At 43.1% G+C, this 18355-nt stretch overlaps 1 protein-coding gene across 1 annotated transcript; it reads right to left on the bottom strand.

Moving 5' to 3' along the window:
* Positions 1–416: 416 nt before the first annotated feature.
* Positions 417–1215, bottom strand: LOC130886016 (60S ribosomal protein L7a-like). The gene has a single exon (XM_057787901.1). The coding sequence runs from the start codon at positions 1212–1214 to the stop codon at positions 492–494; it is 723 nt and encodes a 240-aa protein (XP_057643884.1). The 5' UTR covers position 1215; the 3' UTR covers positions 417–491.
* Between the last annotated feature and the right edge of the window lie 17140 nt (positions 1216–18355).

Genomic DNA, 18355 nt, shown 5'->3' with positions numbered 1-18355 from the left:
CTTTTTGAGGGAGATGAGAAGGCAGGTGACTCTGAGAAAAAAAAATGTTATTATTGGCCCTATCAATGGGGCTACCCATGGGAAGTCATTAACTGCCAGAAAGAATGGGACAGAGAAGTGCCCTGGTTGACCAGGTGAGGCTCAGGTGTATAATTGGGACACAATAGCAGATGAAACCAGATTTTAGTTGGTAGGTGTCCTTGATCTAGGAGAGTTGGTACCAATGGTGAAGTCCCAGGAGCTGGTGCTGGTATTTGGTGTTGTCTGGAGAACACTTTGTAAGTTGGCCTTGGTCCAGACAGCAGGAGTGACCTGTAAAATATGTTTGAAAATGGGAGAGGTTAAAACATGCTCTGGAGACTGTTAGTTTTTTTTTTTTGAAGTTTTATAATTATATTTATGTACAGAAAACTCAGCAGTACATTTAACCCAGTTTAGTGGCGAGTTCTTTGGCCTTTGCCTTTTCCAGCTTGGCAATTCGAGCCACAGATTTAGGACCCAGGACGTTGCCTCCCCAGTGGCGGATATCTGTCGTTGTAATTGGTCCTAATAGCTTCCACCAGCTTGGCCAGAGCACCCTTGTCTTCCGAGTTAACCTGTGTGAAGGCAACAGTGGTGCACGTCTTCCTGTGGACCAGTCGTCCCAGCCTGGCCTTTCCCTTGATGATGCAGTAGGGGACCCCTATCTTGCGACACAGGACAGGCAGGAAGACCACCAGCTCAATGGGGTCTACATCGTGGGCAATCACCACCAGCTGAGCCTTCTTGTTCTCTACCAAAGTGGTGACTGTATTGACGCCCGCTCGAAGGACAGGTGGTCTCTTAGTTGGGACATCCCCTTTGCCGGCAGCTTTCTTCTCAGCACGGGCCAGCAGCCTCTGCTTCTTTTCCTGCTTGGTCTCTGGCCTGTACTTGTGGGCAAGTTTAAGCAACTGGGTAGCTGTTTGCCGGTCCAGGGCCTGGGTGAACTGGTTAATGGCAGGAGGAACTTTGAGGCGCTTATAGAGGATGGCCCTCTGCCGCTGCAGCCTGATGTAGCGGGGCCATTTGACGAAGCGTGTGAGATCTCTCTTGGGCTGGATGTCCTGCCCAATGCCGAAGTTCTTAGGCCTCTTCTCAAACAAAGGATTCACCACCTTCTTCACCTCCTGCTTCTTCACGACGGCTGGGGCCGGGGCCACCTTCTTCCCCTTGGCCTTCTTTCCCTTGGGCATCTTGCCGGGCTGGAGGAGAGAGAAAAAAGGAGACTGTTAGTTTTTAACCAGATTTTTGATACAGCAATAGACTTTGCCAGGAATCTGTAAGACAGCTGGAACAGATTTTATAGAAAAAGCCTCTTACTTTAGGTTAAAAGGTATGCACATTTTAAAAGACAAAGGGAATTGGGAACTCTGGATTTTTTAAGATACACCTGAAATCTGTTAGTCCTGGACTATGAAGCCTGTGAAAGAGGCACACCTGTCTGTATTTTTGGCAGGAAATTTCATCAAATGCCATGGATGAAGTAATAAGTTAACAGTACTTTAAGCCATCAAATGCCATTAGACAGATCTAATGAGCAAAAATGAGACAGCTTTTTTAGCTATACAGGCAATCCCAAATCTTTCCCCAGTCCTTGGAAAACATTAGCCTAAAATCAGTGCTTGCTGTTAGCTGCTGAGTACAAGAGGCCCGAAGATGTTCCTTTGAGGAGGGAAGATTTAGCCCAACTGTCTCAGCAGGATGAGAAGATCAGTTCCCTGGGTGGCATCCAGGAAGCTGAAGAGGTGAAAGGTTGCTTTTTGCTCTGTGGGTGGCTTTGCCAAACCCAAAGGCAAGCCTCAAGGCGGAAGGTCTTCCGTAACCATATGTCTTCTTGGAGGAGCTATAGGATGCTGCAAGAGCTGGCATGTCTCTGTATTAGAAGCTCTTTTGTTAAATGCCATACTCTCAGATCTGTAAAGGCACTTGAGTGTCAGGGTACCATTACCTGTTATTTTTAAATGGGCATATAAGCTAAATTTAGATGTGTATTTTATCCAATTAGTTACAGTTTACCAATGCTAGTAAATGTAACAAGATTAAAAGGAATATTTTAATAAATCAAAGAATACTAGCACATGTGAATTACTCTTACCCAAGATGGTAGTGGAGGCTCCCACGTGTTTGTATTTTTTTAAGAGTTGTTTTAGTGTGGAGTTATCTTAAAAGGAACGCACATGAGCACAGAAACATAAATCCACATACTTACACAGACATACTGTGGCCACATCATTCTGACAGACAAAACACTTTTAGAAACCTGTGTCAGCTGACCAACTTAAAATCCTGGCATAGTTAGGTGGCAGAAGCCAGGAGAGTGGAAGGACAGGAGAAAACAGATTTGTTTTAAAATCCCAGAGTAAGACAAACAGCAAATAGCTAGAGGGAGATGGAGAACGGGTTCAGAGTGAGACAAACAAAAAACAGAGAAGCAGGGAGGGGGAAAAAGAGCAAGGGAGCACGGGTAGGAGCACACATTTAGAAATTATGGGCTTTTGGAGCCCTGTTTATTTTATGTTAGATGTTAGATAGCCCCCAATTTAAAAGGATTTTTGTAAAAGGCTGCCCAAGGGCATTTGAGTAATCAGCTTTGAATCGCAGGAACTCATCTAGAAGCCCATGCCTATCGGGACTCAAGTCTATCACAGTGCATCCACTGGGACAACCCTTGAGTCAAAATGGGGGTGCATGAGAAGTGAGTGGCAAATGTCTCCAAATACCCAGATCTCATCTCAGCTAAGCCCGGCTTAGCCGCATGGGTCAGACTTTTGGCACGGACTTCTTCAGAAAGCCCAAAAATTGACAACGTAAAGATGTGCAAATGGGCCCCCTGGGCACCCTAAGGGCCATGTACTCCAAAAGGGGAACTTACTGAGTCTAAGCTGATGTTAGCCTGGTGGAGAACCCGCAAGAAGGGCATTTGCTGGCAAGAAGCGCATTTTCCAGCAAGCGGCGCTGAGCCCAAGGGAAAACAGACACCCTTGGTAGGAAACCACCATGTATTAGGTATGTTTCTTAAAATGAGCCTCTCCACCAATGCAAATAATTCCAATCAGACCAAAAGGAAGCCTAAATAGCCTGTGGGAGTGGTCCTGACCCTCCCTGGGAAGGGGTCAGCACTTGGAGGGCTTTCCCAGAGGTGGAGTCCGGATCAAAGCAACTCCCAGGGGGAGGGGGCTTCCAAAGATGGATGCCGGGTATTACACAACTTTTGTTAGAAGAGTTCTCTGCCCTCTTGCCACTAGGATTCAAGTAGTGAAATTTAACACAGTTAAGAAAGACTAAGGTTTCTGGGAACTCTCAGACAGGAACAAAATGAGTATTGGTTTCATCCATTAGGGTGGAATGTGGTTCTTTCCTGCTTATATTCCCGGATCCACTTTGCAAATAAAACAGAAAGTGAAAAGTTTGTGCTCGTCATGTGCTTTATACAAAGCCCATGTGCACAGTGTTCTAAGAATCAGCCGGGCGATGGTGGCACACGCCTTTAATCCCAGCACTCGGGAGGCAGAGGCAGGCGGATCTCTGTGAGTTCGAGACCAGCCTGGTCTACAGAGCTAGTTCCAGGACAGGCTCCAAAGCCACAGAGAAACCCTGTCTCGAAAAACCAAAAAAAAAAAAAAAAAAAAAAAAAAAAAAGAAATAGGAAACTTGTATGCTACTCTGGGCTAGGAAATTCAAATGCCACATTGTTAAATACCACCCATGTTGCTGGACTTTTCCAGTGCTTGAATAGTCTCTGTAGCCATAGTGTCTGGTACAGTAGCTTCTGGTGTTCTTGTTTGTCATATTTTGTGTCTTGTCGTTGTTCTGTTGCTATGAAGAAACTCCAAGACCATAGCAACTCTTATAAAAGAAAGCATTCAAATGGGTCTTGCTTACAGTTTTAGAGGTTTAGTCCCCCAGTCATCAGGAAGCATGACTGCATGCAGGCAGATATGGTGCTGGAAAAGTAGCTGAAAGATCTATATCTGGACCATAGGAAACAGGAAGAGCAAGACTTTGGGCCCCAGTGACACACTTCCTCCAACAAGGTCACATCTCTAATCCTTTCAAATAGTGCCACTCCCTGGCAGTCAAGTATTCAGATTTACAAGCCTATGGGGGCCAAACACATTCAAATAATCAGTTTGCCTATGACGTGTTCCTTAACTGGCTCAGACCTTGGAGGCTGGGTCTCCTGCTGCTAACAAGAATTCAGAGGTGGAGCTTTGGGGAAGCAAGAGATTCAAAGTTTGAATTGATCACTGGAAATGATGGTACTATGAGAGCCTGAGCCTGGTGGGAGGGAGCAGGTCTTGGAGGCCTGACTCTGACCCTACTTCCTGGCAGACACATGTTGGATAAGTTTCTCTACCCCAGGCTCTCGAGCCATGAAGTTCTACCTCACCAAGACCCAGAAATAATGGAGCTATTGCCTATGGACTGAAGCCTCGATGTGTGAGGAAAGGTAAATTCTTCCTTTCATCTTGGTCTGGTAGGTATTTGTCACAGGGATAAGAAATCAACCAACACAGCCTATACGTTATTTTCAGTGTAACTAGCTTAAATGAAGATGGTGTAGAATTTTATTAAATCAGCATTAGTATAAAGCCCAAACAAAATTTCTCATCAGCAGGTTGTCTGTTGTAAGGAAATTTATTTCTCTAAATAAAATGCATCGTTAAAACTAACTTTCTTTTTCAAACAGGGCTGTGGAATATTAAAATCCTCACATTTGCTCAAATTTTATGCATATTAAACAGTATTTGTCTATACATTGTAGCTCTTACAACTAAGCCTAACACTTCTTATAAGACACTAACAACAAAAGGTAAAGAGTACAAACAATGTTAGAATTATTTAAGCATAATGCAGTTTCACAAATCTCCCAGATCTTCAGTCTTAAATGTCTGCTAGGAACTTGACCGTAAGAGCTAAGAGTAGGCGTGTTCAAGTCTGTCTCACTGCTGCTAACAGCACCAACTACTTCATAATACCGGGACAATAATAAATAATATACTGTGTCATGAGCATTTAAAAAATACTACAAGTCCTACACGTCATTACCCCTCTCTCCAGCCTTCTTCATGGTTCCTGGAAATGCTGTAGTCTCCTTGCCTCTGAGCCTGGGAGGCACTGGCTGTGTGTAGGACCCCCATTGTTCCTCCACCAGCCCGATGAGCTCTTAGACCCACAGCCTCCTCTGTCCAGTGCAATAGGATCAATAGCCACAGTTACAGAGGCCTGCTAAGCCCCAGGCACTTGCTATTGTCTGTCTCCTCTACATGCACATGCTGAAATCTGTCCCCAGCATGATAGATGTAGGAGATATGACCTCTGAAGGATGACTATGTCATGGGGGAGCCCCCGTGGATGGAATTAGTGCTCTGAGAGGATCACCTTCCAAAGCTTTCTTCCTCTTTCTCAGCCATGTAAGAACATGAGAAGACAGACGTTGGCACTCAGTATGCTAATTCCTCCATCTTAGAATTCCCAGATTCTATGACTAAAGGAAGCTGGTGTTTGTTGTTTAACCCAGCTGGTGGCATTGGTTTTGACAGCTCAACCTGACAGTGACGTCAGTGCTCTACGTGTTTTGTTTAGCCCAAATGACATTGGAAGATTTTCTACTCTCCTATAGACCAGAAAATTGAGGGACAGGGAAGTTAATGAACTTATTCAACAGGATCGAGTCTGTGAATATCAAAGTCTGCATTCAGAGCAAGCAGTCTAATTCTAAAGGCCGATTCTCGACTTTCATTATCCCCTTCCCTGTCTGTCTCTCTTCCTTCTCCCCCCCCCCTTCTGAGACTGGACTGAACACTCCCTAATTCTGTCCTTGGGCTCCATGCCAGAAAACTTCAATGTTTCCTAAGCCTTCATTCTCTGTGGTCTCCATCTTATCTCTCTCTATTACACAAGAGATAGTCCCTTGAATATCCTAGTGTTTGAGGGTTGGTTTTTTTTTTTTTTTTCTTGTTGCTAAAAGAAACTGCTCTGACTCAAGATATTCTGACTAAGAAACTTAAAGGGAAAGGATTTTATTTTAGCTCACAGTTACAGCTTAGAATCTATCAGTGGCATGTGCTTGGGGCAGCTGGTCACATCACAACCATAAATATGAACAGAGAGCAATGAATACATGCTTGCATGTCATTGCTTAGCTTTCTTTCTCTGCTCTTATACAGTCCAGAATGCCTTGCCTAGAGAATGGTACCACTCACAGTGGGCAGCTCTTCTAATGTTAATTAATGTAATCAAGCTAATACCCATTGGCACTCATAGAAACCACCTGTTAGTGAATCTGGATTTTGTCAAATTGACAACACAGCCATAAAACTTAGTATGCTTCTTTTTGTTTATGTTTCTTCAGAATGTACATGTACTGCAACTGGCCTATCTGTTGGGTAATTTCAATACTTCTTTGCAGATTTGTCATAAAGGACAAATCATCACTGGTATCATACATGTGTTCATACCAATAGACCAACTGGCAGCACTGGATGAGAATTCACTTACCAGAGTGTCCTTACTTTTACTGTCACCTCATGACAACTGGAAACAGAGATGAATAGCCACATCCATCCCTAAACAAGATTTTTTTTCTCCTTCACTGTTAATTCCAATCACTGGCCAAGTGACTGGATTCACTTTGTGAATGACACACGGATAAGCCGCTGATCTTGCCCTTATCTTCCCTTAGTTATCTGTGATGATGATGTTATTGCCCTGTCACATGGAGATCCTGCAGCTTAGGATCTGCAGGATGTGCCCCTTCTCACATTCCAGAAGATCATAGATGGGGTGGATGTTAGGGTGAGCCAACTCATAACCCTGGTTCTGGGCCTGGGTAGTTGCAGGGCTGGTCAGCCTGCCAGCTCTCCTCTGTCCTCACCACCAGGGTGGCTCTTCAGTATTGCCCCGGCTAGTTCACTTTATACAGTAATGAACAAGGGGCGGAGCTGGTTCTCCTGCTTTGATGCCTTCAGGGTCAGCTCACTCACACCTACATCAAGGGGTGAAGGGCAAGTGGGGAGCATCTCTTACTTGTCAATTTTGTCACATGACAGACAGGTACTTATCCAGCTCTCCCATGCTCACAACTTCAGAGCTGGCTCCCCCTTGCCCCCACCAAAAGGGGTGGCTCTACTGTGCTGCCTAGGCAAGATGCAGGGCCCCCTCTCCTGAGTGCTGCAGCCGGTGAGGGGGCAGTTACAGCTCTCCTGCTCTTATGACCTCAAGACCAGTTCTCCTACCCGCCACAGGTGGAGAAGGGTGGTTGATAGAGCATCTCTCCCTTGCCCATGCCACTATATGACAGATGAGGAGGCAGGGCCAGCTCTCTCTTGCTCATGTTCTCAGGGCCTAATCACAACCCTCTCAACAGAATCAGCTCTACCCTGCTGCCCAGGTGAGGTGTAGAACCCACTCTCCAGACTGCTGCAGCCAGTGAGTGGCAGGACCAGTTTCCCTGGTGCTACAGCTAGTGAGGGGCAAGACCAACTCTGTGCTTCCCCAGCCTTTGGTGGTACCAGGAGCCACAGACATCAACACAGCATGCGGCTGCAATGGGGTCATGAACCCAGACATGGGGCCTGGCAGCAGCCCAGGACCAAATATCACCATGGCCCTGGATGACAATCACGTCATCCACCCCAGCCCACCCCTCACTGCTTTCACCTCCTCAGATCTGCCTCTGTCCCCAGGACATGAACTACTCTGTCTCTCTCTCTCACAGCACAACATACATTTGCTTACCATAATAGTGTCCAACTACCCAACTGCCTGTTACCATAAGGCATCCGGCAAGCCCATGTTTTCTCCACATAGCCTGGGTATGTGTGTGGGTCTCCTTGTCCCACTCAGTAGTCCTTGGTGGCACTAGGCAGGGCTGTGCTTTCTCTTCAGTGCCCAGGGCAGGCTGCCCAGGCATGCCTACATAAGCTCTTCAATGTACAATTTACTCTCTCTCTCTCTCTCTCTCTGTGTGTGTGTGTGTGTGTGTGTACATGTAGGTGGTGGCGCACGCCTTTAATCCCAGCACTCGGGAGGCAGAGGCAGGCGGATCTCTGTGAGTTCGAGGCCAGCCTAGTCTACAAAGGGAGTTCCAGGACAGGCTCCAAAGCTACAGAGAAACCCTGTCTCAAAAAACAGAAAACAAAAAACAAAACAAAAACAAAAGTCTACATATGACATATACTATTCCTATCTTAGGGATAACTACTATAGAGGAAAATGAAGCAGAAAGAGTGAGAAGGGTACGTTTTAGCTGATCAGGACCACCTTCTCTGAGAAAGGGTGTGGAAGCAGAAACCTAAAGGAGGAAGGGAGGGACTGAGCTATGAGTTTTTCAGAGGAAGAGCTTTCCAGGCAGTTTAAAAAGCAAGTGCAAAGAGGCAGGGGCAAGAGCAAGCTCTGTCTGTGTCCCGGGATCAGAAATGCAGAAAACGGCACAGTCTGGCTAGGCTGTCAGCATGAGACAGGGCAAAACAGGAAGTAAAATGGGAGAAAAATCTTGCTGGAGCAAGCTTTACACCTTAGGAAGATCCTTCAATTCCATTCTTCTGACTGACACATCTCTTCTAGGCCAGGTAAACGGAACTAGAGCCCAGGTCTCACTAAGTACTCCAAGCTGACTTTGAACACTCAGTCCTCCTGCCTCAGTCTCCTGAGACTGGGATTACAGGAAGGCATTCTGTAATAAATGACTGACTGTCTTTCCTTGAACTAAGAATAGTTCACCTCTCTGATGTCCTATATACCCATCTTACAGTTTAAATTATGGGACCAGTCTTATTTATGGCTCTTTGAGATCATCCTTTTCCCACCATCTGCCAGTTGCAGGGTACTAGGGAGCTTAAATAAGGTAGAAAAATCTGGTGAAGGGTTATGCTAGCGTGTTGTACATCCATGGTCTGCACTGGAACAGGGCACTCAGAAACCGTGAAGTCAGGCAGGGTTTGATTCCTGATGGCAAATCTTAGTCACCGCAGCCGATGGCGGAGAGCTCAGCAGCTCTTTCCCTGGGGTTGCTGTGGGAGTCTGGATAAAGTAATCCCTTAAAATCTTGAATTTGTAAAAAGAAGAAGACGAAAAGAAACACAAGTTTCCTTAGTACTGACTTCTCTGCTCCTGGAGCAATGCAGAGAAGCTGTCTGCTGGTTGAGAGTGTTTTCAATTAAGAAAGACAAAACTTCCCATCCTAGATTAATCAAAATTCACTTTAAAGCGATTTAAATTAGCAACAGGAAAGGAAGTTTCATCAGCTGGAAAATTAAACTAAGCAACATTTGGCTTATTGTTTGGAAATGCGAGTTAAAGGCAAGCTTAATGGGAAACTCTTATGACAGGGTGTGCTTTAAACTTCCTGCAGCAAAAGTCAATAACCAGTGGTCACAGTCGACACCATGGTTCTGAAGACATCGCTGAGGCTTCCTAACGCTCTTGGTAAAGCAGATGGGTCACCATTTTGAGTAGTTGGGTCGCCATTTTGACCTCTCCCTCTCTCTATCAATCGGGGTGTGGGAATACAATTCACCATCTCCACCATCAGTTATTTTTCATTTGCTTATAGCTTCCTGCTCTGTGTGCTGGGACTTCACACATGCTGTTTGGTCTACCCACAGCCGGTTCAAGGGATTTAACTCAGGTGGTCAGCTTTGAACTGCAAACACCTTTACCTGCTGAGCCATCTTGCCAACTCAGAGCTAATACCTCCTTAACTGTGTCTAAATGAAATTGTGATACACATATATTACATATATAATACATATTACATGATATGTTGCAATATATATATATATATATATATATATATATAGAGAGAGAGAGAGAGAGAGAGAGAGAGAAAGAAAGCCAACTATAGAAAATCAAATTTAATACTACAGAAAAGTCTAATGTTAATCCCCAAAATGCAAGGAAACAGATCACCAAACAAATCATCATGACCAAATTAATTAAAACAAGCAATTAATCAAAGCAAGCTTTTTCATTCTTGTATACAAGCTGTCTCTCCCTAAAAGCTGAGTTCAAGATATCAGCCTTGGACATGAGGAAGACAAGGTTTTTGTAGCTCAGAGGTAGGGGAATCCTAAATGGGGAGTTTGGTGGGCAAAATAGGCAGAAGTAGAAATTAAGCAGGTAGTCTTAAAATCTTCCTGAAACAAAGACATATTTGTAAGGTGGTCATAATAAGTTGTCATAACAGGTAGACATGACAAGGTCTCACAGAACCTTTTGAAACAACGTGTAGTTGCTGTTTTCTGGAACAGGCAGTACAGAACCATTTGTAGTTAAAGTTACAGGTGGGGCATAGCCCCATCCTTAGGAAACAGATTTAATCATCAACAGGAATGAATCTAGTTTGTCTTTACTATAAGATGGCTATCAGGCCCAGGATGGAGGCAGGCTGGTTCATCACCAACACAGACTCTCAGGGTCAGATGTCTGGGCCAGTATTCTTCCAACTTTGCTGATCTGTAGACCACCAACATCAACATCTAATAAAGAGCTTTCATTTTTTTAATTTTTTATTTTTAGTGTATGGGTGTTTTTCCTCCACTCATGTCTGTGCACCACTTATATGCTTGGTGTATGATGAGGCCAGAAGGAGGTGGAAGATACCCTGGGACTGGAGTTACAGAAGGTTGTGAGCAGACCTAAGGATGGCCACTGAGCCATTATGACATTTTCACATTTGTACACAGTGCATTTTGATCATCTTTACTTCCCCTTTTCACTCTCACTTCTCCACTTCCGCTCATCTGAAACTGTTAAAGGCAGAATTTCTGGGAACCCTAAAGTTCTAATACTTTGTTCACTGTGAGGATGCTTTTCACAGTCTCTTGCTTGAGGACCAGAGAGTTTGTCTGGGTCTCTTCTTTTGGTGATGAGGAAAATTAGGTGTAGGCTTGGAGTACCCAGCTATAAGTAGCAGAGGAGGGGCAGAATGCCTAATGGGGGTCTCTGTGATCACCCTCAGACAAAGCCTGCTTCAAGGAGGCCAGCATATAGCTGTCTCATCTTCACCCCATTCCCAATCCCTAGAACCAGACATCTGTGAGTGACACCTGGCTGTCATGGAGCAACCTGAGGTTATAGCAGGTCTCCATCTAAAGGTGGCTGGGGACTTTGAAATGTATTCTGCATGAGTTCCTGCTCAGCCCTTCCTGCGTGACAGTGGAGGGACACATGGTGGCATCTGAGATATGCAAGGCCATGGCCACAACAGTCTTTGGTAGCAACTTCCCTATCCAAGTCAGCGATGTGTCTTCCTATTGCCTTGGAAATCTCATCATGTCTGGGGCAGGTTGGGGGTGGGGTGTGCAATCTTTTCTGAAGTCCAGGGAAACCTCCCAGGAGTGAAAGGCCTTGTGATCAGTGGAGGCAGCAAAAATCCTATTGCCCTTTAGAAAGTAATTTATTTTTCTTTCCGGAACAGAGAGCTGCGTTTACTGAACATGATGTCCTAAGTAGGAAGTATCACTTTTTCATTGTGGGGGCTTAAGGGAAGGAAGTAGGTATTACTCAGAATAATTTCCTCACCTTAATCAAGAATCTAACAGCAAAGGATGAACTTGAGAAAACCCTACTCTGGGAACTGAGCTGTTCATAAATTTAGAAAATGCAGTGCTCACCCTGAGAGATCATTGATGGATCCTCCTGCCCTGTAGAAACAAGCAAGGTGGTTTAGGAAACTGGCCCCTGGCTGGGTGCTGATCGGCTTCTGAAGAGATGAGCTAACAAGTGACATGAAAGCCACCATGATGATCAGCGAGTCAGTCCATCTATGCTCAGGGACAACTCTTTCAAGGGCAAAGTTGGAACCACTCAGCCCAACACCTCAGGCTGGATTGCCCTGCTCTCTTAGACTGGAGGTCCTCCAGGCTGCATAAAGTAGCCAAGACCTAGTGCTTGTTCATGAGGTAGGCAACTGTACCCAGAACTTGGGGGTGGGGAATTCTCTTCAGCCATGGTTGTGGAGTTGTTTTCAACTTAAGCTTGCACTCCCATCCCCCTAGTATCTCACTCAACTCTACCCCAAGACAAAACAGTGTGTGTTCCCTTTGTCTGTGTAAACATTCTTAGGACTTTTTTTTTTTAAATGTTGTTTTAGTTTAGAAGCACTTTACTAAGATCTTAGAGTAACTGAAAAGAAGACAATGTTTGACAACATCTTGGTAGATTTCACCCACACTGTGAGGCATACTTAGATAAGAGTTTCTCCCAGCTTTTGCCAAAACAGCGTCTGAGCGGAGCTCCTACAGGGAAGAAACAAAGCCTTTTCACTTCATAGTGCTTTCATAGAAGCCCCCTCCTGATACCACAAAGACCCATGAAACATAAAGATATGAACGCTCCTGCAGACTGTGGTATAATGAAACAGGAATAAAGGACAGTAAGAAGAAAATCCCTTCCGTTGTCCTTGAGGCTCACATTCAAGATGAACTTGAAGGGATATTGGGCTTTTCTTTCCAGAAGCTGTATGTCTGATCTGTTCTCATGACTACAAAAACACAGGAGTAGAGAAGATGCTATGGGATCCTCAGGATATTTTCTCTAGACCTTGAATACAAATGACACTTTCACCCCTTTGTTGAAAAATATTCCTTTATACTATGTGAAGACGTGTCACTCTGATTGGTTGAATAAAGAGCTGAATGGTCAATAGCTAGGCAGGTAGATGTTAGTTGGGACATCTGGAGACAGAGAGGACTCAGAGAGGAAGAAAGGCAGACTCACCAAGGCAGACATGAAGAAAGCAGGATGGGAAAAATAGAGATGTGGTAATAAGCATGTAGAAGAATGTAGACTTTTTTTTTTTTTTTTTTTTTTAGAAAAAGGATTAATTTAAGTTATAAGAGCCAGTTAGAAACAAGCCTAAGTAAGCTAAGGCCTAGTTTTCCATAATTAATAATAAGTCTCTGTGTCATTTTTTGTGAGCTGGTGGCCCAAAGAAAAGTCCATCTTCATATGGCACCCAACATAGAGTCATGAATATCCATCCACATTAGGCCTGAAAAGCTTTATAAAAAGTCTGGACCACTGAGTCAAACATGGCCTGCTGGTGACTGTAGTGTGTCAGATAGGCACAGAGGACAGAGATACAGCTACTGGCTGCTGCCTGTGGGTTGGAGCCAACCGTCAGCGCCATGCACCAGTTCCATATGCCAGTGCCATGTGTTAAGCTGAGTCAATGTGGCAGCTGACATGACAGTTTAAAATTTGTCTCACATGGTCAGAAAATACTGCAGATGCTTTGTAAAGCCAGGTCCAGACAAAGAAAAACCTCTGAAAAGATATGGTATGTTTTAAAATATCCTTAAATTCTGAAGGAAAAAAAAAGAAAATAGATCTAGTCATAGAAAAAATAGTTTAAAATAATACAGTAAAATCTTTTAAAACAGAGTAAAGTAATATAAAAAGTAAGCTACATAAGGATGAGAAAATATTATAACACAGGGAGCTTGGACCTTATATGATGCTTTGTTAATTTCGAATTTTTCAAGTGCTAATACACAGAGAATGGCAGCTGCTGAGACACATTGCATTAGAGAAGAGACTGCTGAATTACACTAGCCTATACACTTTAGAGATGTCTCAGCTACAGAATAGGAGTTGAAAATGTGTTGCATTGGGGAAGAGGTTGTACTTTTGTTTCCACAAGAAACAAAAGGCGATGGATTCCTTCAAAGTTAATCGAGATTAGATTTGACTGGGGGAGACCTCCTGAAAATCTTGGCCAAAAACGTAAAAAATAAAAAGGAACAAAATAAAAGCTACAAAACAGGTGGTATATAAGCTGACCCTTTGCCATGAGAACAGCTCTGAGACTAAATGAGACATTATAAATCTTATTGGCTACAGAGTCCTCATCACTTATTGTTACATGCCATCCCTTCGTATGGCATGGATAGAGATTTATATTGGTTTGGTTATACAGATACCTTTTACCTGCTCAAACATAAAACAAAAAAATCTTAAACTTACTTGTGCACACTGTACATTCCATACTTGTTTTAAAGCAGATATATATGTTACCTTTAAAAGTTTGTATATTTTCAGAAAAAAATTGACCAGATAATAAGACAGATAAGTAGCCCAAGTGATCCATCTTCTCAGAATGCCTCTGTTGCAGTTTCCTTAAAATTCTACATCCAGGATATATTCAAAGCAGCTAGCTGAGATAGTTCAACATCATAGTCTACTCTAGCCAGGATTTCAGACAAACCCTGGACTTTCTCATCACACAGAGACTGGACAACAATTGATACAGAAAGCTCTTCCAAAACTTGACCCAATTTTCTCAGGGTCCCCTAAAGTTGCTATCATCCCCAACAACAGGAAGCAGACTAGAGAATACCATGTCTACATTTCCAAGATGTGGAGTGGATGGTTTTTAGTCATTCGGTGGATTATGGATGTTTGTCCTCATTTAGGGGGCTTGGTTACAAGTTATTTTAGTGATATATTATTTGTATTTTAATAAATAAACCTTACCTGAGGACCACAAGCAAAGCTAAAGTCACTAGAGGTCAGGTAATGGTGACACACAGCTTTCATCCCAGGATTTGGGTGACAGAGGCAAATGGATCTCTGTTAGTTAAAGGTCACCCTGGGCTACACAAGATCAATGCAGAAACAAATCCAGGTGGTGGTAGCCTACACCTTTAATCCCAGCACTAGTGAAAATATAGAATGAGAGGACAGAGAGGCTTAGTCTGCTTAGTTTGAGGTTGGCCAGCCTTGGTAGAGATAAGACTTCTCTAGTGGCTTGGCTGCTTTGCTTTTCTGATTTTTGGATTGATCCTCAAGTTCTGTCTCTGGGATTTTATTATTCATGCTACAAGCTGTTATTGGTAATGGCCAATAAAAATGATGAACAAAGGAGATTCGATTCAGGGATCTCTTTCTGAAGAGAAAAGGGGAGAATATAATATAGAATTGATGAGATAAAGGGGTATATTGTTAAGTCTACTTTAAAATAACCACTACTCTCAAATATTTTACATTGGTATGAATGTTTGTATATTGATACAAAGTTAAGATTATTTTTGTTATACTGTATATATGTTTCTATTCTGCTTAAGGTATTATGCCTATAATGCTCACTTAACAAAGTCATGTAAAGTTTCAGTCCCTCAAAGCTATTTAGGATAATAAAAAATTTACAGGCTAATAGTTGTCTATGACAATCAAGCTTATAGTTGTATTAGGTATGTTTTCAAGGTCATACAGAGATATAGCTTAGATAGATAGGTGATCTTCAAATACTTCAAAGACCTACAGAAGATAACATTTAAATGTTGTAATAGCATAAGGCTTTTCATGACAGTGAAACATGTCTGCTCCTGGTAGCACCAATTTGTTTCAAAAAAAAAAAAAAAAAGGATGATGGACAGTGAAGAACCTCCATATGGAATTTGCTTTCTTTGTGACAAAAGGTAGCCATTTTGGCAAGAAACTGTCCTTACCTCAATTTCTGACAATATGCTGTTCAAACTGGACAAAAAGGACACAAAAGAAAGTGATTGCTGAGCTTTGCCAAGACAGGGCAGATCAATCCTTCAAAACTTCTTACTTCACAGAAAAGTCTGTCAAATAGCCTAAGGCTATAGGGCAAATATTACTGCCCTGATGTTACAGAGGATCCTGGGTAACTGTCCAGGTAGCTGACTGTTTCTGTCATGTCTCATAGTTTTAGAAGCTGCTTGCTCTGCACTTCCTGTTTACTCAAGTAATATTATATCTTTCTTAGGTCTTTGACAGTGTTGAAGACTAGATAGTTGTAGTTACAGTTTCCCTTACTCATGATAGAAAGTAAATTAGATACTATAGTTTGGACTCATCAAGAGAGGATAGATAATGAAATACTTTTTCTAAAGTTGCCAAATACAAATGGACTGGAATTTATGAATGTAATTCTTACCTGATAATTGTTTTTATTGTTTATAGTTTTATTGTGTTAGAGTTGAAACCTTTCCTTTTTACTTCGACAAAAAGGAAGAAATGCTGCAAAATATTCCTTTACATTGCATGAAGGTGTGTCACTGTGATTAGTTTAGTAAAGAGTAGAAAGGCCAATAGCTAGTCAGGAAGAGATTGGGTGGGACTTTTGGACAAAGAGGACTCAAAGAGGAAGAAAGGCAAACTCAGCAGCCAGGTACAGGGAAAGCAGGATGGGCAAAATGTAAATGAGGAAACAAGTACATGGAAGAACATAGATTAAAAAGCATGGGTTAATTTAAGTTATAAGAGCTAGTTAGAAACAAGCCTAAGTTAAGTCTGAGCTTTCATAATAATAAGCCTCCATCTCATTTTTTGTGAGCTGGTGACCCAAAGAAAAGTCTTTCTATACCCCTTGATGAGGGACAATATAATGAAGAAAAGTGGAGGCTGTACATATCATAGTCACCTTCCCCTGGGGCAGAGTTATGGTGTTAACCTGTAACGTACCCTGCATTATTGATTGTCCCCTTGGCTGGTATGGCTATCCTTAAAGACCTCGAGTCTTTAGGAAGTATAGCATTTCTGTCAGAAGTAAGTCACTAGGGGATGAGTCTTTGAAAGTGACCCCTCTACCCAAGGCTCAGACTCTTCTCTTCCTGATCTGTCCCGATGAGAACAGCCCAATTCCAATGCTCCCACTGCAATGGACAGGGCCCTCTGCCATGCCTCCTCCAGCCCCTGACAATGGATACTAAAATTGTTTAAAACAGTGAGTCAGAGAAGTTCTATCTTCCTTCAATTGTTTCTGTCAGATATCTTGATGACAGAGAGTCCAGAGTAAGTGATAAAGTGTGTGCCTGTGTCTCCTCTCCCACTTTTTCTTATAAGAAGCTGCTCTCAAGCCTCTGATGAGATCTTTTGTCAGACACTGGAAACCAGTGGTTTCATATGAGTCAAAACAACATTAAAAGTGAAGAAATGCACTTAAAGCAAAAAGGTCAATTGTTCTAAGACAAAGCACTACAGAAGAGAATGCAGGGTCTGAGAAATAATACAGACAAAATAGTCCCAGGGTTGAGGAGATGGTTTGTTTGGTAAAAATGCTTGCTACAGAAACATGAGGTCCTGAATCTGAATCTCCAGCACCTGTAACTCCAGCACTAGGGGGCAGGGGCAGCAAACGCTGAGGCTTGCTGACTAGCCAATCAAGCACACTTGGTGAGCTCCAGGTCCAACAGAGAACAAAACTGAAGGTGCCAACCTCTCACCTCCACATTCACATGTGCACACACACATGCACATACATGTGTATACACACACATTTTTAACAGAATCTCAGTCATTCAATTTTACCAATAAAGACTTTGAAATCAAATGTTAGGGTGAAATCCTGCTTTCTCAGAAAGGCAGAGAAAGTAACAGCTGACCTTCCTCCACAGCTCATGTCCCAGAAGACTCCTCTTCTCCTATGCTGTCTCTAACCAGACTCCTCCAACTCTGTGTCCCTCCCTTCTACTTCCTGTGTGTCTCTCTATCCATCCTCCCAACCCCCTCTTGCTCTCTATGGCTTTTTCTTAATGATCCTATGTTCACTTCCTGTTAACTGGTTGCTTACTTTGCCTCTTGACCTGTGGTTGATCTTATTTCATCCTGTTTACAGTATTCAAGCAGAAAGCTCTTGGATTAAAGGTGCGTCACACCACAACTAGAAACAAGGTTTTTATTTTTTCAGTAAATAGCGCAATCCCTGAGTTCACAGTGTGATCAAATATCCTGCAACTCTCTCTCTCTAAGAGTTTAGCCATCACTGAATCACAGAGCCCAGAAGCCTTCACTTCTTCCCTTTCTTCCCTGGAGTGATGGCTGGTTATTCTCTGGCAGCTGACCAAAAGCTCCAAACTACTGCAGCAGGTGACAGGCAAGAGTGGATGTGACTGTCGGGGCCTTAAAATCTCCCACCATGGGACTGATGGTGACTGCTGGGCTTAGGCTAGTTTGGGCCTAAGCTAGGCAACACACTGTGACTGCCTAGGGTCAGTGTCTTAGTTTGCTTGCTATTACTCTGATAAAACACTATGACCAAGAGAAACTTGTAGAAGGAAGTTTTTATTTGGTTCCAGGTTAGTGTTTCTTATCAGGGGAAGCCAAGGCAGGAACTGGAGCAGAGACAATGGAGGAATGCTACTTACTGGCTTGATCTCCATAGCTTGCTCAAACTGCTTTCTTATACTACTTACACCAACCTTCCCAGAGATGGCACCACCCCACAGTGGTCTGGGCCCTCCCACATCAGTCATCAATCAAAAAAGAAAAAAAAAAATACTGTCCCCGAAGACTTACCTACAGGACAATCTGATGGAGTAATTTTCTCAATTGAACTTTCTCTTCTCAAATGACTTTAGCT

This window comes from Chionomys nivalis, chromosome 13, assembly GCF_950005125.1.
Source record: "Chionomys nivalis chromosome 13, mChiNiv1.1, whole genome shotgun sequence".
Taxonomy (NCBI): Eukaryota; Metazoa; Chordata; class Mammalia; order Rodentia; family Cricetidae; genus Chionomys; species Chionomys nivalis.
This window is presented reverse-complemented; position numbering and strand designations above follow the sequence as displayed.

Bases quoted from the DNA above. Each gene is read 5' to 3' on its own strand.
- LOC130886016 (XM_057787901.1), bottom strand. From the start codon at position 1,214: ATGCCCAAGGGAAAGAAGGCCAAGGGGAAGAAGGTGGCCCCGGCCCCA.